The 21,421-nt window shown below is 49.5% G+C and overlaps 2 protein-coding genes across 12 annotated transcripts in view; one reads left to right on the forward strand and one right to left on the reverse strand.

The window, feature by feature from the left end:
* Window positions 1-9,659, forward strand: part of Myo19 (myosin XIX) — a 41,291-nt gene extending 31,632 nt beyond the window's left edge. For 8 of the 10 annotated variants that reach the window (XM_010626774.3, XM_010626776.3, XM_010626775.3 and 5 more), the window contains 12 exons: window positions 12-133; window positions 492-605; window positions 847-1,023; window positions 1,377-1,529; window positions 2,368-2,475; window positions 3,447-3,517; window positions 5,028-5,131; window positions 6,583-6,728; window positions 6,831-6,960; window positions 7,811-7,896; window positions 8,278-8,580; window positions 9,513-9,659. In XM_010626774.3, coding sequence (XP_010625076.1) covers window positions 12-133; window positions 492-605; window positions 847-1,023; window positions 1,377-1,529; window positions 2,368-2,475; window positions 3,447-3,517; window positions 5,028-5,131; window positions 6,583-6,728; window positions 6,831-6,960; window positions 7,811-7,896; window positions 8,278-8,580; window positions 9,513-9,641 — 1,643 coding nt within the window. In that variant the 3' untranslated portion in view covers window positions 9,642-9,659. Of the gene's footprint in view, window positions 1-11; window positions 134-491; window positions 606-846; window positions 1,024-1,376; window positions 1,530-2,367; window positions 2,476-3,446; window positions 3,518-5,027; window positions 5,132-5,947; window positions 6,133-6,582; window positions 6,729-6,830; window positions 6,961-7,810; window positions 7,897-8,277; window positions 8,581-9,512 lie in introns of those variants that run through there. The other 2 variants (XM_033762919.1, XM_033762918.1) reach the window with 2 other exon arrangements.
* A 25-nt stretch (window positions 9,660-9,684) lies between these two features.
* Window positions 9,685-21,421, reverse strand: part of Znhit3 (zinc finger HIT-type containing 3) — a 12,689-nt gene continuing 952 nt past the window's right edge. The window contains exons 2-7 of one of the 2 annotated variants that reach the window (XM_010626781.3): window positions 18,199-18,389; window positions 18,036-18,067; window positions 13,139-13,222; window positions 12,241-12,321; window positions 10,989-11,078; window positions 9,685-10,805 (exon numbers count right to left, since the gene is read on the reverse strand). In XM_010626781.3, the coding sequence (XP_010625083.1) occupies window positions 10,624-10,805; window positions 10,989-11,078; window positions 12,241-12,321; window positions 13,139-13,222; window positions 18,036-18,067; window positions 18,199-18,284 (555 nt within the window). In that variant the 5' untranslated portion in view covers window positions 18,285-18,389 and the 3' untranslated portion in view covers window positions 9,685-10,623. The remainder of the gene's footprint in view (window positions 10,806-10,988; window positions 11,079-12,240; window positions 12,322-13,138; window positions 13,223-18,035; window positions 18,068-18,198; window positions 18,390-21,421) is intronic. The other variant, XM_033762921.1, reaches the window with a different exon arrangement.

The following is a 21,421-nucleotide window of genomic DNA, read 5'->3' on the forward strand; positions in this document are numbered from 1 at the left end:
CGTCCTCCCAGGGCTTCTGGATGTGTATGGGTTTGAGTCATTTCTTGACAACAGTCTGGAACAGTTGTGCATCAACTATGCCAATGAGAAGCTGCAGCAGCACTTTGTGGCTCACTACCTACGAGCTCAGCAGGTGAGGGAAGGACAGGGTGGTTCTCCTGGATCCTCCACTTCCTGGCTCACCAGCCCCAGCCCAGTTCTAACTAGGAGCCTTTGTCCCTCCTTACCTTATTTTGGCCAGTAATAATTGTATATTTGAAGTAAATGTGTATGTGTGTGGTGCTGGGGGTTGAACCCAGGGCCTCGGGCATACCAGACAAGCATTATGTCACTGAGCTGTATGCCTGGCTCAGTGTGATACTTTGAGAAATTCTTGTTTCTTCTCTGATGCTGTTCTGGAACACGCTGTGGTAATGAGGCCAGCCCCGGTGGCGCAGCCAGCCTCAGACTACAGCTTCTTTCTTCCCCATCTCCCTGACGCCTGCCCCTAGGAGGAATACACACTTGAGGGCCTGGAGTGGTCGTTTGTCAATTACCAGGACAACCAGAGCTGTTTGGATCTCATCGAGGGGAATCCCATCAGCATCTGCTCCCTCCTCAATGAGGTGGGGAGGGTCAGCTAGTGAAATGAGCACCAGGGTCGGGCTTTAGGCTTTTCCCGGGCCTTGATAACTTCTCTGTGCTCTCCGTATCCCTCTCTCCGTCTGCTGAATGGGTTTGCTGATCCCTACTTACTCCCTCTTTGGGGCATTTACAATACCATGGGGCCAGAAGGTGGGCCGGTGGGGGTGGTGGTAGTGAGATGAGACCTCAGTTCTGCAGCTGACTGCCACTGCCATCCCACAGGAATGCCGTCTTAACCGGCCAAGCAGCGCGGCCCAGCTCCAGACTCGCATCGAGAGTGCCCTGGCTGCCAGCCCCTGCCTGGGCCACAACAAGCTTAGCCGGGAGCCCAGCTTCATTGTGGTGCATTATGCAGGGCCTGTGCGGTACCTCACAGCAGGCCTAGTGGAGAAGAACAAGGTAAGGCCTGGCCACGGCCTCTGGGGGCCGAGTCATTGCAGTGTGCACATATAGTTTCCCAGTGGGGTCTTCTTTCTCCCAAATGTCTTCCCAGAATCCCAGATCACCATCTTGGGCTCATACTTGAGGTCTCTGCTCATTGACCTTGACTCTCACCTGGACGTGACTGGTGCTAGGCTGGGTCTAGCTTGTTGATTGGCCAGTGGATCTGCTGCTGTCTCAGACTCACACCCCACCTTGCCCAGGGAGCCGTGTCTTCTGGGGCTTAGCCGGGCAAGGGTGTGCCCAGCCCATGAACAGCTCTGGGGAGCAGTCCACCTGCCCTACCCTGCCTCCCTTGCTGTTTCCAACAGGACCCTGTTCCCCCTGAACTGACTGAGCTCCTACAGCAATCCCAGGACCCCCTTCTCACAGTGCTGTTTCCTGCTCAACCCAAAGAGAAGACCCAGGAGGAGCCCTCTGGCCAGAGCAGGGCCCCTGCATTGACTGTGGTGTCCAAGTTCAAGGTGGGTCTGGTGGTGCTAAGTGAGGTGCTCAGTTCAGTCATTGGTCTCCAGTAGGTGTCCCCAGGGCAGATGAAGATCACAGTCTCTGTTTACCTCGCAGCTTTGGACTCAGGTAGATGTAGTTCCCATCTCCATGGAGTTCATAATTCAGTGTTGAAGAGAAGGAAACAAACAGACCAGCAGCTGTACTGACATGGCAGGAAGCCTAGGGGCCGCCCCCCTTCTGTTCTGTGAACCTTTCTTATCAGGCCCTGCTCAAATCCTGTCCTCTCTGGAGCACACCTGCCACTTGTGTCAGGAGTGCCTCTGCTGTCCCAGCCTTCCTGGGGTCTGACAGCTGTCCTTCTACTCCCCTCACTCCCACCCTCCACAGCACTTGCCTTAGTCTGTTCCTTCTCAGCCTTCAAACCTCTGCCTCGACATCACCTTGAGGCACCCCGCAAAGCCCAGGATGAGAGCACTTTCCTGCCCCAGCCTCACACACACAGTGGGATGCCTGTCCAGTGTGTGTGGTCCGTCAGGCATGGCCTCCAGCACACAGGGTGGGCTTAGTGATGGCAGCCTGCCCTCTGCCTGGGTGGCAGCAGTTACGAGACTTGTAGTTAGACCGCTCTGGGGAGGAGGGCAAGATGATGCACAGGGAGACCATTCGGAGAGCGAGTGGTCCAGGAGAGTAAGTGCTCAGTGAGGGCTTCAGTAGTCCCCAGGGCAGATGAAGGTCATGGTCTCGGGGCTGGAGGCACTGCTGGAGGGGTGTGATGCACTCACTAACCAGGGCCTGAAGATGGCCCCAAGCAGCTCCAGGCCGTGCCTAAGCCCAGGTCTCTCCCATCTGCAGGCCTCCCTGGAACAGCTCCTGCTAGTCCTGCACAGCACTACACCCCACTACATTCGCTGCATCAAGCCTAACAGCCAGGGCCAGCCACGGACCTTCCTCCAGGAGGAGGTAATCACCACTGGGCCATCTGACCAAGGCCCTGGGAGGACGAAGGGCAGGATGCCTCCCCTAAATGGAGAGGTCTCTTCTAATAGGTCTCCCCTGCTCTGGCAGGGCAGTCAGGTGTAGTTGTCGGGTGTGTGCATCACACAGTGCCCCAGCCAAGGAGGTAAGTAGGGGCTCTAGTGCATCCTGCTTTGTACTTACAGAGCTATGTGGCCAGGCGTCGTGGCGCACGCCTATAATCCCAGCACTGGGGAGGCTGAGGCCGGAGGATTGCTGCAAGTTTAAGGCCAGCCTGGGTTACATAATGAGTCCCCCTCTTAAAGAAAATTGGAACAAAGCCACATGGCCTGATGAGTGCTAAAGCTGCCCAGAAGAATGGGGGTCTTAGGATTAATGGACAGTTTGTCACCTCACAGTCCATGCACAGTGTGGTCATTTCTGACTGGAGGCGTCACTTTTTCTAATTCGTACACGGCACTCTGGCCAGCAGCTGCCTTTTCCTGTGGACCCCAAATTCTAAGCAATGTGGAGTACTATACAGTGCTGAAGAGTGTCCACAGCCACATGGGGGTGTGTGGCCCAGGGCTCTGGGGCCAAGACCACTTGTAAAGACCTATACTCAGACCGTGAAGAATCTTCACAATATGATCTCTGTCCCTGAGCTGTAAGCCACTCTACTGCCTGCAAAAAGTAAACAATCAGAAATTTATGTGGGCTACGTTGTGGGTTCATGAGCCTGCAGCGCTTGGCTGTATCAGAAGTCAGGCAATAGGCAGGGGCTCGAGACCACAGGGACCCACTTTTTAGGAAGGAGGTTTTTTTTTTTCAAAGTCCCTTGATTTCTTGCTGTTCCAAGGAGATTCCCCATCAGCCAAGACTCAGGAGAGCCTGTAGCTCCACGCAGGGCTGGCCTGGGAAGGGCAGAAAAGAATGGCATTTCAGCCTACAGGTGCTCCCATCTCCCACACTTGCAGGTCTTGAGCCAGCTGGAGGCCTGTGGCCTCGTGGAGACCATCCACATCAGTGCTGCTGGCTTTCCTATCCGGTGAGTGAGCACATGCTGCAGGGCAGGGCCAGGGCCAGGGCCAGGGTGGAGCTCAAGACTCAGGCCAGACAAGGGCCTGCCCAAGCCAGACTGGTCCTGGCATAAAGATGCAGAGAGAGGCAGGTGTGTGGGAGTTAAGCTCTAGTGCTCAAAGAGTACCACCTATTTTTTTCTCATTCACTATGTGCTGTTGTACCCAGCAGGGTCTAGTAACATGTTAGTAAATAAGTGAAGGTGAGTTTCTGCCCTCTTGGGGCACACATTCCTCTGGAATCAAGAAAAACAACTGCACACCTGTGATGCCAGCACTCTGGAAAGCTAAGGATTCTATGTATGATTTAGTGAGACCCTGTCTCAAAATAATGGCTGTCAGTGTAACTCAATGCAAAGGCCCTGGGGTCAGTCTACAGTACCTTCCACAAACACAAGAAAGAAAAATAAATATAACTGGAGCCAGGGAAGAAAAATGCTGTGGGATAATTATCAGGGGCAGCGATCCTTGGCTGGTCAGGAAAGGCCCCCTCCAAAAAGCTCAGGGTTAAGGGACAGCAAGGGCCAGCCTGTGAAGATCTGGGGAATGGGAAGGTAGTCCAGACCAAGGGAAGCACCGCCACAAGGCTGCCACCTTAGGAACTCAGAGATGCTAATGAGCCTGGACCACACACCACCAGCAGTGGGCAAGGGAGGTGGGCAGGAGCCAGAATGCAGGGCCTCACAGGGCATGGGAGGACTTGGCGGTTAGTCCTGAGTGCAGTGGTAGCCGCTGGGCCATAGGAGGAGGGTGTGGTGTGAGCTCATGCATGTGCTCAGAAGATCCCTGCGCTGCTGTGGGATGTTGGCCACAAGGTCAGGAGAGAAGCGAGGCGGTGAGCAAGGAGGCTTTCGCAGTTATACGGGTGAGCGGTGGGGAAAGGAGTGAGGTTCCAGTGGGGTGGAAAGCAGGCATTGGGAAGGGAGCAGTCAGCTCCCACGGCAGCTTCCAGTCTAAAGCAAGTGAGTGAAATGGAGAACAGTTTACCAAAGTGGTCTGGGCAAGGCGCAGGTTGGAGGGTGGGAGAGCAAGGGAGGAAGAGATCAGCATTAGACTGGCAGGCTGTTGGCTGTGACAGGAACCATGATAGCGCAGTAGGGCTGAGGAGCGGCTAGGAGGAGGAAGAGATACCAGGCGGCGTCGGCTGTTTAGAACAGTGCTGCTGTGAAGGAGCAGAGAGCAGGAGGAAGCAGAGGAAGGTGTTAGAAGTCAGCGTGTTTGGTGATGAGCGGTCTAGTCAGGGGAGAGGTTGTGGGTCCCATTAAGTGAGTTGGACCCTGTTCGGTAGACACAGGCAGTGAGGAAGGGCAGACTCGATTTAAAATGGCCTCCATGGGCTTTCCCCTGAGTGACCCTGGTAATTGCTCTGGAACTCATCCCATCCAATGAGGCCAGCCAGGGTTCCTCAGCAGATTAAATAGAAAAACTTTTAAGCCCTAGACAATGAAGTCATTCTCTTCCACCTGCTTCGGCTTCCAGGGTCTCTCATCAGAGCTTCGTGGAGCGATATTCTTTACTGAGAAGGCTCCGTCCCCACACACCTTCTGGACTCCACAGCCCATGTCCTGCCAGAGGGCGTGCCGGTGAGTGGGCCCGTCTGCTAGTCATTTGTTCAGCCATGGGTTCCCGCTGCTGCTTCTGTCATGCTCAGGACTGGGGGTTCAGAGATGATACAGCACAGCCCTGCCCTCAAGGTTCTTGGCTTCATTGGGGAACACACTCAAAAAGATAGTGTTGTGTGTGGGAAGGCAGAGCTGTGAACAGGACACTGGGTTGAGCTGGGAGGCTGCACGTGTGGGTAAATTGCAGTAGCCAGGTGAAAGGTCTCCATGTGACAGGTAATGAACAGAGGCCCGGAGGCACAGCGGCCGCGTAGGGGTGAGCAGCACCCAGCAGGACTGCGATGGCGGGTGGGACCTGGTCAAGGAACCTGGGTAGGTGAGGTGGCACTGCAGAGGAGGAAACCGGTGACTCCATCAGCCGCGTGCTTTCTGGAAACCACCCTTGGGGGGCTCTTCTGGAAGGCCTTGGAAATGAGGCTGCAGAGCTGAACAAGTGGAAAGAAGCCACCAGAGGCAGGCAGTTTGGAAATGTGTGGAAGAAATCAGCCACTGGGGAAAAGTAAGAGGAAGAAAGACCTGGGGAAGCTGAAGCGTCTGTCCCATGGGACCTGAGTGGCAGCCGATGCAATGTCTGCAAGGCCTTCGGGCAGCTTTAACCTCGGGGAATGGCTCAGGGGGGCTGGCATGCGGACATTCGTAACTGAGTGTGGGAGCCCTGAGGCCCAGGGGCAGGTGGAGGGGAAGAGGCCGCGGACAGTTTGTAAGGCCCCAGCCAGCCAGATTGCCTGGGCCCACCAGAACCTCTGAGACAGTTCTGCTGTTTCCCTCCCTTCTCAGGTGGTGTGTCACTTTCCTTTCACTCTCTCCTTTCTCCTCTCCATGGTTTGCTCTCCTCTTCTTGTCTCTTGCCAAGTCTCTCTGGGCCCCGGTCGGTTTTGCAGCTGTCTGATCTCCGGCATCCGCTTTGGCTGCCTCTGTTTCCAGAGAGGCACTGGGGAGCTACGGGTGGTCAGAGTCCTCAGGTAAATCCTACACAGAAGTCAGCCCTGTAGCACCTGGGAGGGAAGGAGGGGGCTCACTGGGCCTTCGTGGGACTGGGCTTTTTTTCTCCCTTTTCTCATAAACGTCAGAGTGAGGAGTAAGTGCGGCCAGGCAGCCTGGGATTCCAGGTTGGAAGAATTGCTCTTCCAGCCATTGTCCCCTTCGCCAGCCTGTCCAAAGGGACCTATGGCAGTGAAGGCTGCGGGACACTCCCGGGCGGGGACTCCAAGAGTCCTCAGAACAGCTAGGGCTGTAAGGAACAGTGGGGTAGCTTCTGGCCTCTCCCAGAAGGAGGAGAGGAAGAAATGGCTAGAGGCAAAAACAGTAGGAAAGAGGCTTGGAGAGTGCCAAGGAGACCAAAGTCAGTCTCTCAGGCCACGCAGGTGTGTGATGACCAAACACTGATGGGGCCTCTGTCTCCCATTCCCCAGGACAGCTTCCGTGCCCCGAGGAGGCCACACTGCAAACTGTCCTGCAGGACCTCCTCCATGCTCTGCCGCCTCTAACTCGGAGGGCAGCCACACCTGCTGACCCACTGCACTGCGGCAAGACCAAGGTGTTCATGACTGAGTCCATGGTACGCTGGTTTGGGGATGAGATTACAGGAGCCAGCCGCAGGCTCTTATCAGGGCAGGGGGAGCAGCAGTGGGGAGACCTCAGTGGGTGCCCCTTCTCCCAGCTAGAGCTTCTGGAAAGCAGGCGTGCCCGGGTGCTGGAGCAGTGTGCCCGCTGCATCCAGTGTGGCTGGAGGCGACACCAGCACCGAAAGCAGGAGAGGCAGAGGCGGGCAGCCATCCTCCTTCAGGCAGGTAGGTGGGGTGCGGCCGCTTGTCCTGAAACGGGCACAGGACACAACCTGATTTTGGCTTCCTTTGAAACTCGGCTTGTTGAATGGCCACCTACTGAAGATGCGTCCCAGCCTCGGGTGGATGGCATGTCCCACAGTGCCCAGTCTCCAAAGCGGAAACCAAATCACCGCACAGTTCTGTAGGCAGGAGAGGCTACAAGTGCAACCTCACTTCCCCTTTTCAGACCTACATAGCTGTTTGTCCCAGTGTGTAGCCCTCGTAGCCCAAACACACAGGCTTTCTTTTCTTGAGACAGGGTCTTACTATGTAGTTCAGGCTGCCCTGGACTATGTATCCCAGGCTGGCCTTGAATGTCTCAGCCTCCTAAATACTGGAACTACAGACATGTATCACCACACTAGGCTGGGATTTTCTAAATAGAAAAGTAATTTTTTTTCTTTTGTGGAAGTTGAGATAGAACCCAGTGATTTATGCATACTAGGCAGGCTTTCTTACCACTAAGCTACAGCCCTAGTCCAAGACCAGTACTTTTTAGAAGTACAGACAATCCAGACCCCTCCCATTCCGGCATTGCCAGGACTAAGGCTGGGATGGGAGGTGACCCTGTTGGGTCCTCACCAGGAGCCCGGGCATCCCTTCACTGGGTACCACCCAGTGTGTGGGCAATGGGAGGAGTGTTTTCTTAAAGCCCATTTTGCCTTGCGAGTTTAGAACCTTACTTTACACAGTAACATGCAGTAGCTGTTTCTGTGGAAAAAACATATATTTCACAGCAATTTGTGTTGACAGCCAGGGTGCCAACAGCTTTAATGACCATCTTCTCTCTGCTACTTCTGACCACAACTCTTAGCCATTCGTTCCTGGTTAACTCGGAAACACATCCAGAGGCTGCACATGGCTGCCACCATCATCAAGCGCACCTGGCAGAAGTGGAGAGTGAGTCTCTAGCGGTGGGTGGGCAGTGCGTGGAGATCTGGCACCAGACAGACCCGTGCGGGAAGGGCAGGCATGAGGCACCTCCCTGTAGGGTGCTTTGAAGAGAAAAGAGGTGAAAGCAACTCTGGGAACATACTAAGCCAAGGCAGTCAGTTTACCTCTCCTGTATCAGTTCTCCAGAAAAGCTATTATTTTCTTTCCTAGTGCGCTCTTCTTGCCTTATGTTGTGCCACATGGGGCCACTCTAGTTCAAGGCAGCCAGCTATTCACAGCTGGTGCCTTTAATTCATCATGTCAGGGTTTATTAAAAAGTTTTGTTTTATATTTTCCATTAAGGAGCTAGACAGTGTAAAGCTATAAAGGGCTATTTTTCTTCTTCAGTTCAGAATGGCCTGCCTTGCCTCTGAAGAACTGGATGGTATGGAAGAAAAACCCATGTCTCCAATTCCCAGTTCCCTGAGCTCCTCCCCGCTGTCCCCAGCGCAGGCCAGGCTCCGAGGGGCAATAATCCGTCTCTGGCCCCTGGGACTGGTCCTGGCCAATGCAGCCATGGGTATGCACGGCTTTCAAAGGAAGCTGGTGGTCTTCGCCTGCCTCCAGCTTCCCTTGGGAAAGTCCAGCAACTACAGTGTCCAGACAGCACAAGACCAGACTGGTGTCATGTCCATTCGAGCACTGCCTCAGGTAGGCTGTGGTGAGACAGCGGTCCTGCTTGTGATGGCTCCAGGTTGGGAGGGCAGGCAGCAAAGCCTCGGGGTCCACAGCGAGCAAACCAAGGCTGGGACATAACCTTCCCTAACTCTACTGGGTAAACCAGACCCCTGGACACCCAAGCCAGCTGCAGGTTTGGATTATTCCCACTGTTAAAGCTGAGAACTGGGACTTCCAAAGCCCTTCACTTGTGAAAAACTATTTTAGTTCTGAGTCTTTTAATTAGTCTTACTCGAAAAAACAGGTATGACAACTTTGTCACCTCAGGTGACGCTGAATTTGATAGCATGTTTTCCTCAAATTTTACACTTCGTGTGTGTGGTAATAAGGATCTAACCCAGCGCCTTGCACATGCTGGGCAACCACTACAGCCCCAGTCCTCCCCACATTACTTGGTTTATCTCCTCCAGCTGAGGACATGAGAAGCCATGATTCAATTCCTCAGACAGTGTAGATTCACCCCACCAAGCCCAGCCTCATAAAAATCAGCTGAGGGAAGGGAATCGGTGTGTTACGGTTAAAGGCAGAACCTCAGGGTCTGGGTCCTGGCCCCCATCTGATCTCCATTTCTTTATCTGTACAGTAGGCTAATGTTCAGCCTGTTACACAGGCCACAGCAAGGAGCAAATGAAACTGACAAGTCAGGGGAGAGGAAATGGAATTTCCACACAGAAGGAATTATGTAATCTGGATTACATGTCCCATAACAACACAGGCCAGCATGAGTGTAAACAGAAACAGAATTATTCTGATCCAACTGTAAGCAGTTGTTAACTCCATGCTGTGGACACCAGGCCAGTACTCGTCCACCCCACCTCATATTTCTAGCATTCTTACTCTGAGGTACCTTTAGGGCCCAGCACTCCAGGGAGCTAAGGCCAAGCTTCATTTCTTTTTCTCCCTAGGGCTCCATAAAGTTTCACTGCAGAAAGTCTCCACTACGCTATGCCGACATCTGCCCTGAACCTTCACCCTACAGTGTTACTGGCTTTAATCAGATTCTGCTGGAAAGACATAGGCCAGTCGACGTTTGACCTCACCCCTACTCAACTGGCTGGTGATCCTTGGTGTCTTCTGTTTCTACAAGGCTTTTTCCTGCCAGCTGCAGCTGCCTTGCCAAAGACACTGAATCAACAACAACTGCCAAACTGTTCCCACAGCAGCTCCAAGCTCATGCAGGAACAGCCCGACCAGCCTGCGACCCAGGGTTACCGCCCAAGCTCCGGAGAGATCAGGACTGGTGGTTACCAAGCCAGGACTGGGGCCACAGAGAACTTCCAATTTCACCACCTTCAAAGATCAAAACCCAGCAGCAGATGCAACTATTCTAGAGTGTATCTGTCACTACAGGGGGCGCCCCATCACCCACAAGCACTTTAGAAGAAAATGGGCATAGTTGACCGAAAATTAGCTCTAGAATTTCAACTGGACAAAAATTTGCATTTCGTTCCTAAAACAGAAAACTTTAATAAGTTGTTGATTTATTTAATGTAACTTCAAAACAATGACATTAGGAACTAAAACAGTGAACAGTGCAATGTACAACTGAACTACCGTATCTTGATTTTATTAACATTGATTCAGTTTTTAACTCATGGGTATAAAATTTGATATTTATGATGTCTACCCAAACTGTACCAAAGATAAAATATTTTAGAACAACCATGTGTAGCTATCATGGCTTTCTTCACACTAACCCATTCTACTTTCTCCAGGGTGATCTTTTATCTTGCTTTTTTCCTTTTACTTGACCCAGGCTTGCTCTGCAGTTTCTTGCTCACTCTTCACTTTTAATTTTCCAAATAAACTTTGCCGCTGCTAAAAAATAAATAAAAACAACCCTGTGCGTGCCAGGTCTCCTCACAAAAAGATCACCACCTGGAGTAAAGCCAGTCTGCTGCCTCTGGGACATCACTACCCTCGCCGAGGGCCCCACAGCAGCTGGCCTCCTGGGAGAGCAGTGGACAAGTTCTGAGTGGCAGCTGTGTGCTTTGGAAAGGAGCACAACAATCTAGCCTAAGAGTCCTCATTCTGGGGTGGTTCCACAACCCTTAGACAGCAGTCCGCGAACTCCACAAACAAAGGCTCCTGCATGTAGGCTCTCATGAGCTTTGCTTTGTCGTCCGCCCGGTCAAGGGTGACCATCAATTGTCTTAAGTGTGGATTAAGCAGTAGGTTTCTTAATGTTGCAGATTCACCTTATAAATTAACAAGAACAAAGCCTGTCATGTTCAAGTGGGAACCCATCAAATTGTTTCAAACGTAATAAACATAGCCCCTTAACCTACACAGCACACACATACCCCATTGCCACAGGTTCTGCATCCACAGGCATGACCAACCACAGACAGAAAAAAATTGCTCAGCACAGTAATACACACCTGTATGTCCAGCACTTTGGGAAGCTGAGGCAGGAGGGTTGTCAAGTTTGGACCCCACCTGGGCACCTTGGTGATACAGTGAAACCCTGTCTTAAAAGTGTAAAGAAGGGCTAGAGATGTTGCTCAGTGTGAAGGCCCTGGGTTCAATTCACAGTACTTCAAGAAAAACTAAAAATTTGTACCAAACTTATAAAAATTACTCGACATAACTATTTACACTGTTGTTATAAATGGCCCTCGGTGCTAACACGTTGTACCAAATACTCAATGCCTAAGCCTATGATCCAGAGCGCCAGTGAACAAGCATTAACACCTCTACGTGCCTTTATAAAAACTTTCTATTTCAGGGACCAATCAGCTATCACCCTGACTCAGCGCTGTAGAAAGAATGAAAATAATGACCACCTTTAGGAACTGCATTAATTGATTAATTACACATGTAACAACTTAGAACCACCGAATAAGCAGTGCTACAAAAATGTGGGGATTTTTCACTGTGTGTGTGTGTGTGTTTTACTGAAAAATGAACCCAGGGCCTTCCCACTGAGTACAACTCTAGCCATTCACTCATTTATGAGACAGGGCCTTAAAAAGTCACTAAGTTGCATTACTAGGATCAAATCTGTGTTCATCCTGCCTTAGCCTTCCAGACTGCTGGGATTATAGACAAGCGCCACCGAGCCCAGCAAAAAATGTACATTATAACACCACTTAAAGAACCACATCTTATGATTACCAGTGTACATCAATGGCTGGACTATAAGTCAAGCGCTGAGAGCAAGAGAATATAGGTCCCTGCCATATAGATTAGGGTGTGAGACAGATGCCCATAAAATAAAAGTACTAAGGCTAGCCAGAATAGTGTCTATTTTGAGAGAAACAATAGGTCATGAAAAGCTTAGCAAAAAAAAAAAAAAAAAAAGAACCACAGCTTGAGGAAGAGAATTTTGCTAACCTGCAAGATCAGTAGGATTCCAGGCAGAGGGAATGGTGAGCACTGTGGGCAGGCCGTCTGTTTGCAGAACTATATAGCTGAAGAAGAGTCCTGCATACTATACTCTTCAGTAAGTTTTTAAAATCTCACTTCACAACAAAAAAAAATTAGGGGTGAGGTGTAGCACAGTGGTAGGCTGCTTATCTAGCATGTACTGAGTCCCTAGAATCAATCCCCAGCACGCACAAAAAAATAATTCTCTACACAGAATAAATGTATCTCAATGTTGACAAAGAAATAAGCTCAGCACAGACTTACCTAAATTCTTTAAATTCTGCAAAGAAACTCTGTCCTCTTCCTCATCACTATTGAGAAAATCAGCTACAGAGGAATCATCATCTGAGAAATGCAGAGCACAATCAACTGCTCAGGACTCAAGCCAGCCACTCCAGATAAAAATGTACGTGCAAACACATGTGACAGGGACAGGGTAAACACATAGATAAGAGCAAAATAAAACTAACACCCTTCTCTGGACTTCACAATTATACTAACTCCCCTCTTGTGTGGAGGGAAAGAACAGAACGGGTGATTTTACTTGAACAAATGCATGGCAGTGCTACACACTTATCCCATGCTTCCCTGAGGTCTCTGGGCTTCGCCTGATCGCTAGTTCTTAGCATCCCGTCTCCCTCACCCTGGCTCCAGCCCTGTGACGGGCCGGCCAGTGACAGGTGCTCTGTAATAACCTGGCCAACAGAATGCCCTGGGCTGCAGCATGGGCAGAAATCACCAACACTGCCTGAAGCCCACCTGGAAGTCTCTCAAAGGACAGAAATGGCCCATCCCTTTGCTGTCGATCTTTAATGCCTCTTTAGTGGCACCAGAAGGGCTTCCTGCATGGCCTGTTACAGTGCACGACACACAGAGATTAAGGAAATCCCGGACAGATGGATGGACGGACAGGGTGACATCCACTGCCATGGTAAACTGAGAAGCCCCCACAGCAGTGAGGTGACTCAGACCAAAGGAAGCCTCCTGCCTGAGCCTCGCTCAGGTGAAGTGACGGCCGAACCAGGCCCAGGAGGGACACCCAAAGCTGTGTCTGGGCGAGGCGCCTGCCAGCAGGGCCCATCACAAACAGCCAGACCACAGCCAGGGCCTTTCTCCCTCTGCGTCCTGCGTGTTTCTCCCCTGAACAATGCAACCAACCAACCTCTATTTTCCTCAGGCTGTGTAGCTTTTACAGGAGGAGCTGATCTTTTTTTCTCAACAGGACGAGTTTCAAGGTTGCACTGCTCTGAAAGAGAGAAAATGTCAGGTACATGTCGCCTCTATTTCCACACCAAGGCTCCATCTGCTCACCAAACCAAGGGGGAAACATGTATAGGGTGGAGATGGATCTGGAGGGAAACAAGGGGCAGAATAAGAAAAATCATGAGCAACCTGGGTCCGCGCATCCCAAGAGCCTGTCCCCGAAGCCCTGACCTGCCTGATCAACATAAGCCTTTCACCGCACTTCAGTGGTGCATTGACTTTCACTGCACTCTCAGATAACAAATCTATGTGCAGCACGTGCCAGTGGAGACACAGACGAAAGTACCACTCCTACTTTGGCAAGGTTTAGTCACAGACAACAGCAAGACGGATAAGGTAAGAACTTGGTCTAAGCCCACCTGAGAAAACCAGGACATAAGACCAAGAGGACTCAATGGAAAGAAAAGCATTCTTGGCAGAGGAAAAGGTCTAGGATCCTGACAGAACAGAGTCAAGATACAGGAGGTCGGCGATGAACTGACCGGTACGGCACATGTGGCAGGCGTTTGGGGCACAAAAGGAGGAAGCCTTGTCTATCTACGCCCATAGCACCCTGAATGCACCCGATCTCGTCTGATGTCAGAAGCTAAGCAGAGTCAGGCCTGGTTAGTACTTGGATGGGAGACAAAAAGAGGACGCCACAGCAAAAGAATGCCAATACAGCCAGGCGTGGTGCCGCATGCCTATGATCCCAGCACTCCAGAGGCTGAAGCAGGAGGATCGCTGTGAATATAAGGCTGGCCTGGACTACATAGTGGGTTAAGTTCAAAGCCAGACTGAACTACACAGTGCAACCCTGTCTCAAACCTCCCCTCAAAAAAAAGAAGGCCACCACAGAAATCAGTCACCCCTCTCAGCAAGAGTGCCCCTGGCATTTAGGGCAGGAAGGGCTTTGGTGGTACAGGGTGCTCCCACAGGCTGCAGGGTTGACATGAGTCCCAGCACCATCAATAGGACCACCAATACCTACTCTGCCGCCACGACCACAAAAGCAGACAATGTCCCTCTCTAGGGAATGCCGATCTCCACAACAGAGAGCCACAGAGTTTTCAACAAAGGACAGAAGAGGTGGAATACCTCAAATGTGAGTTTCCAGAAAAATCCTCCTGGCAGCAGCAAGAACACAGGATAAGAAGCTCCTGATTGCCCAAGGGTTTCCTAGAGAAACCCTACAGGAGTGCAGGGTAAGAGGGCCAGATTCCCCAACCCCACTTTCTGCAAAGCAGCAAAGCAGCTCCACTTATTTCCCATCTCGGGCTATAAGGTTTCTTTTGAAAATGCTCCAGTGACACCAGGAAAAGGGGGCAGTAGTGTCGCTCTAGACCATCACTTAAAACAGAGACTAGAAGGGATAAAATCAAAGGCAAAATGACCAATTAGGAATGACAGAGCATGCAGTAACAGAAAAGGGCTTGGGGTGGGCAGACTGGAAAGATTTCAAATGCAGACTAACCAAGATTTGCAAACCATATGCTGTGAAAAGGAAAAGGGGGCTAATTAAGTAGGAGTCGGCTACAATAGCTGCCAGTGACTAAGTGCCAAGAATAGTGTCCCACTGAGCCCTTACACAGCACCTATGATATAGGCTGTTAATTCCACTTACAGATGAGAGAATTGAGTTTTCTCATAACAGAGAAACTTGGCCAAGGTCCTCATTTATTAAATGGCAGGGGCAAAATTTGCACCCAGGTGTAAACTTTTTTTTTTTTGAGACAGGTTCTTGCTATGTAGCCCAAGCTGACCTCAAGTGATCCTCCTGCCTCAGCCTTCCAAATGTTGGGATTACAGGCCTGTGCCACCATGCCTGGCTCTAGGTCTAATTCTTGTTTGATCTGTGCTCTGTGTAGAAGGAACACACAGGAGGAACCAAAGGAAAGACAGAAGCCAGGTGTGGCGTATGCCTGTGATTTGAGTGCTTGGAATGCTGAGGCAGGAGGATCACTGAGTTTAAGGCCAGTCTGGGCTACAAAGCAAGATTGAGACTGTCTGAAAAAAAACAAACAACTGCTGGGCGTGGTGGGGCACGCCTGTAATCCCAGCACTCAAGAGGTTGAGGGAGGAGGACCACTGTGAGATAGAGACCAACCTGGGCTACATATGAGTTCTAGGACAGTCTGAACTACATAGTGAAACTCTGTCCCCCCCCAAAAAAAAGGAAAGGTAAATTTTTTCATTTTAATTGTACCTAACCCCAAAATAGAGATACTTGTTTCTAGAGACCAAAACAGTTCGGAGCTGAAGATCTGGATATCAAGAAGGAAAAGGTGAGAAGGAGTGGGAGGAAGAAAACAAGAGGGAAAGGTAGAGAACAGAGTACCCACAAAAGAAATCAAAGATACAAACACAAGAATGAGTTTAGTGGGTAGGCAAAGGGAGGGAATCAGCAACACTGAGAAACATCTGACCTGGTGGTTCAGGCCTATAATCCCAACATTCTGGGAAGCTGAGTCAAGAGGATCACAAATTCAAGCCCAGTGTGGGCAAGTTAGCAACTGCAAGATATTCTGTCTCAAAATAAAAAAAAAATTTTTTTTTAATGGGCTGGGGATATAGCTCATTTGAAGCCCTGAGTTCAAACCTCAGTTAAAAAAGAAAAGAAAAATATTCTTGGGGTTTCATTTCTCTTGGGGTTGGAAATCAAATCCAGAGCCTTAGACAAGCTAGACAAGCTAGGCAAATGCTCAACTACTGAGCTACATCCTACAACCTAACTGTAATTAATATAAAAAGTGGAAAATGACCCAAATACAAAGAAGCACCAGAGAGTGCAGATTTCCTAAAAGCACGTTTTTTTTCTTAGCCTTGTCAGTTTTTTCCTTTTTATTAAAAAATTATACAATTTATGCTTATAGTAAAAAAAAAAAATCCTTTCAAACAGAAATAATTGTTCATAGAAAAATTATGTTCCTCATTCCCAAATCTCCATCTCCCTCTCGGGAGTTATTCTAGAAATGTTCTTTCAATAGGTAAGCATAAATATTACTTAAAACACACACATAGATCATGTTTCCTTTATAATGTACTTTTCCACGTGAGCACACTCAGACTCCATCCTTTTTAGACTGGCTAATTGATTTAACCAATTGCCTATGGATGGCCATTTTCATCGACCTCAATATTTTAGAGGTAACATATTTAAATACTAGCACCCTGGGAGTAGGTCAGTATTAAGAAACATTTTCTCCTAAAAGTTTATATTTTTTATTGACTGGAAATGATGAGAATTGATTCTAATGATTGCAACAGACTTCTGAAAGCAGTATGGCGGGTTTAGCAGGTGGACGTGATAACTCCAGATCTCACCATTGCTAAAGGACAGGCCGGCCTGTGGCAATTCTCAGACGATGAGCGAATCCCACATGTAGTCGTTGCAAGCCATTTCCAAGAAAAAAGGGGCCTCTATATAAAAAGGTCACTGCCATTTCAATGAAGGCAGTATGTGTCTCAGCAAATAGCAAAATAACTGGTTTCAGTCCAAACTTGTATTTCAGTGTCAATAAAATGGTCCAAAATGAAACAGAAGACCTAGCAAGTTATATACATTGAGTATCCTTTATTTGAAATGCTGGGGTCAGAATGTTTCACACTTTAGTTTTTTGGACTTCGGAATACTTGCATAGACTTTACTGGCTGAGGATCCTCGATTCAAAAATCCCAAATCTCAAATGCTTCAAATTCTAAATCTGAGCATCGTGTCATACTTAGGATACCCAACTTGTACTGGGTTAAAGATAAGACACATCAGTTTCTTAACCACACATCTTAAAGATACCGTATTCACAGATTTGTTAAATGCATACACAATCGATTATTTGTGGATGCACAGATAAATAGCACTTCTTTTTAGCTGTACCAAAAAATGTGAACTTAAGATACATAGAACTTAAGATTTTTTTTCTTAATAAGTTGAAGATCTTTGTTGTAAGCAAATCTACCTCACTTTTTCTAACAAGATATGGTTTTTTGTTTTGTTTTGTGCTAATTTTTTTTTCCTCGTTGAGTTTATTGGCACGTCTTAGGTACACAGTTACATTTATTATTGGGATCTTGTATCTTTACATGACAGGTAAGATATTATGGTATTTAAAAGAGACAAGGGCCGGGGATTTAGCTCAGTGGTTCCGTAGCCTGCCTTGCAAGCGCAAGGACCCGAGTTCAATCCCCAGTACCAAAAAACTACAAAACATTCTAGTTACCTCCAGTGTCAAAGTGAGGGGCCAGGACAGAACCCAGAGATAAAGGAACAGCTAGGATAGACTTTTGCTGCAAAAGCAGTAGATTGATTTTCTGTAACTTAGAAAACGTTTAGCCTGGTAAGGTGGCACACGCCTGTAATCTCAAATTCTTGGAAGGCTGAGGCAGGAAGATCACCATAAAATCGAGGCCAGCCTGGGCTACATAGTGAGCCAGCCTGAGCCACACAGCAACACCTTTTCTTTAAAACAACAGGAAAAAGATTTCTCGGTATTGGAGGTTCAAGCAGTCAACTATTTCTAATGAAAAAGAAATAGTGTAGCAGGTAGAAGAAAGGTTCTGATGGAAAACAACAGAGATCGTTCACAGAGGTTTCGCACACCAGAAAGGTCCGGGACATCAGGAACGAGCAAGGCTCCCGAAGAACAGGCAATGACCCGAGGCAAAAACCGGTGGGCGGGCTGTGGAGACGCAACCCGATAAAGTGCAACGGAGTCCAAAGGCGGCGCGGCCTGAGGTCCAAGTGCCCCAGACCCGGCGGGGCGTCGGGGCTGCCATGCGCGTGGTGGGGACAGGGTAAGGAGGGGATACCAGGTCCTTACCCTTGTGCTTCTTGAAGCAAGTCACGGAGCAGCTGTAACAGCAGAAAGCACAGGGTCCGTTAGCCCATTAGGCCCTAGGGCCCCTCCCGCAACCCCCACCCCGGGCTCCACCCCGGCCAGACCCTCGCGCTCCCCACACCCATATCCCCCTACCCCGCCTCACTAGGGAACGCGGCAGGCCGGGCAGCGGTACTTGGGCTTCTTCAAGCAGATCACGCAGACCACCGTGCTACAGCCGAGCGACGCCATGGTCCCACTACACCGCTGGCTCCAAACGCTGCGCCGTCCCCCGCTCGCTGCCGCGTCTGACGCACGCGTTTTTCCTCCCGCTTCCGGAATCACGACCAATCAGCGCTAGTTATTCACAGGCAATCAAAAGCAATAGATTGATCCTGTTCACTGTTCCAGGCCACATAAGTAGAGTGTCGATATACTCGATGCGCACCTCAGGTTTTTCTCTAAGTCACGTGTGCGGCGAAGAATTTGTTCTGTAGTACTGGCCCTGGCCCTTGCCACTTTCCAGATTTGTTGCCTTGCAAGTAAAAAGAATGCATGAGACTAAATCTCCTTTACTTTCCGGCTCAGACTTTCTAATCTTGCACTAATGTTGGGTTCTCCTGCCCTTCTCAACTAGCAAAGGGGGAGTTCCAAACTACAATTGGTTGGATTATGCGGCTTGAAGGAACCTGTCCCTCCTTCCCAGCCTGGGTCACTTTTCCTAGAAGAAAACATGATGTATGGAGGCGTGGCCACCGGCAAATGTTTACTGAGTTCCAGCTGAGTCCTGCATGGCCCAGAGGCCTCCGACCAGTGAGGTTCAGAAGATGTTCTGTGCTCCCCAACAGTTTAACACCTAGGTTGAAGGAAGAATGAAGGAAGGAGAAGAAAAGACTCGTTCTTAGGCTCCTGCCAGTGCTAGCCTTCTCTGGAAGGACCTGAAGAGTGGGTGTTACTTAAATACCGCCTCCAGGTTCCTCTTTCCCAGCCCTAATGGGATAGACAGACCAGAGTAGGTGAATGACCTCTGTCCCAAACGTGGGGATCCTGAGCAGATGAGTCTGAATATATGGGATATGATGGACTTTTCATGCCCTCATGACTTGTAGACAGGCTCCAAGATTGAACCGGAAATCAAAACCAGAAACGAGACTAGGACTCTGAAACGCTGACTTCCAAGCCAGCACATCTCCCACAACTCACCAATAAATAACTCTCGACACTAAATATATTACTTCTCCTAGGATTAATTATTGTTGTTGTTGTTAGTTTTTGTTTTTCTTTTTGTTTTGACACAGGGTCTTGCTATGTAGTCCAGGCTGGCCTTGAAGTCACAATCCTCCTGCCTCTATCTCCTTAAAATTAAGATTATAAGTAGCCCCTATCACACCCAGCTACTCTATTTTCTTTTAAATTTTGTTTTGTTTTAGCCCTACTGTGGATTTTCCGAGGGCCTTGCACAAGCTTGGCATACACTCTACTACTATGCTACATCCCAGCCCTTTACAATTTTTTTTTTAAGGTAATGTCTTGCTCAGTTGCCCAAGCTGGCCTCAAACTTCTTATCCTCCTACTTTTGCCTCCTGAGTACTTGGGATTAAAAGCATGCACCACCATGCCTGACTAGAGTGATTGTTTCTTTGTTTGCTGTACTGGGGATTGAACCCAGGGCCTTTCCATTGAGCTACATCCCAGCCACCTGCCTTTTTTTTTTTTTTTTTTTTTTTGCCAATTTTAAATAGTTTTATTGAAGACATTGCATTTCCATTTACAATACAGTGCTCATAAAGGGCAATGTTATCTTTTCCCTGCGCACATGCTCCATATTCAAGTATTGAGAAAGCCCAGTACTTTACTATAGCAGTTAAACTTTGACAACTGCCACAGGATTTGCTACAAATTTAGGTCCTTCAATATGCCACCTGCCTTTCTGAGACAGGGTCTTGATAAGTCACTAAGTTGCCCAGACAGACCTGGAATTTGTCATTCTCCTGCCTAAGCCTCCCAGAGTATTGTAATTACGGGCATGTGCTACCACATGCAGATATGTCATGGATTTTGGAGCCTAGTTGAAAAGCCCCGGGCATAGCTCACCCTAACCTTGGCTCCCACCTTACCTCTGCTTGGCCCTCTCAAGACTTAAGTCACCCTCACCTCCTTCTGTGTTGACTGTTCAGCCCCCGGATGATCCCTTCGATAAGGGAATCTGAGGACTGTCTCTGTATGCAAGGGTAGATCTGCTACAACCTAGGCAGTGCCTGGAGTTTTACCTCAAATCCCTCCCTGGCTGTGTGACTGAAAGGGGTCAGTTAGTCCCTCTCAGCTCCCTCATGTATTAGAAAGGATATTCAGGGGTCGGGGATTTAGCTCAGCAGTGCCAACACCTGCCTTGCAAGCACAAGGTCCCAAACACCACCACCCCCCAAAAAAAAAGAAAAAGAAAGAGAATATTCAAGTCTATGTGAGCTGCTGTAAGGGAAAGAGACCATTTTCTTTTTAAGTTTTGTAGTTTAAAATGCTACAAGGCTGCCAGGAGTGATGGCACGTGCCTGTAATCCCAGCACTCAGGAGGCTGAGGCAGGAGAATCGCTGTGAGTTGGAGATCAGCCTGGGCTACAAAGTGAATTCCAGGTCAGTCTTAACTACATAGTGAAACCCTGTCTCAAAAAAACAAAAACAAGGAAATGCTATGAAGGGTTATTTCTGTAATACCTGGAAAGACTCTAATTCTCCTGGATCTCCCATCCCACGAAAGAAGGTTCCAAGCCCCAGGCCACGAGAGGCCCCAAAGCTCAGACAGGTTCAGAACGGTTTTTTCATCTGCCTCTGTAGATTGTGTTCAACTGGGAAGTGAACCATGGTCCAGGGGAGAGTGAGTGACATCCTCACTTTGGTGTCTTGGGCCACAGCCCGGACGCTATCCAGCCCCAGATGCTGGCCCAGCACGACCCTGCCGGTCACCTACCCTTCCCTGCCTCCAGGCTCCACCCAGGATCCACTCAGAATCCAAGATGAGTCCACACTGACCCAATATTCCCGCAGCCTTCTTCAGATTCCTCGAGGGTTGCACCACAGCTGGCTCGAACCTGAGGCATCCCAGGAGCCCCATGCTTATCTGGGAAAGCCAATGACTTGTCTAGAACCCCACTTGAATCCTGTGCCCTCTGTGGCACCGGTAGAAATTCTCCCACTATGGAGGACGTGGCCACTGCCCGCTCCAGATTTGTTGTCTGACTTGTGTGCAAAGGCAGAGGCCAGGGAGAGTTCCCTTCCCTCTATTTCCAGAGACACGGACAACCACCTTGACTCCCTACCTAGCACCCCACAGGTGACGCTCTCAGCGAAAGAGAGACAGTTCCTGAAATCCCTCCCCCGCACACTCTGTGGTG

The sequence above is a fragment of the Fukomys damarensis genome, unplaced genomic scaffold (genome assembly GCF_012274545.1).
Source record: "Fukomys damarensis isolate Sample0158 unplaced genomic scaffold, DMR_v1.0_HiC HiC_scaffold_13, whole genome shotgun sequence".
NCBI lineage: Eukaryota > Metazoa > Chordata > Mammalia > Rodentia > Bathyergidae > Fukomys > Fukomys damarensis.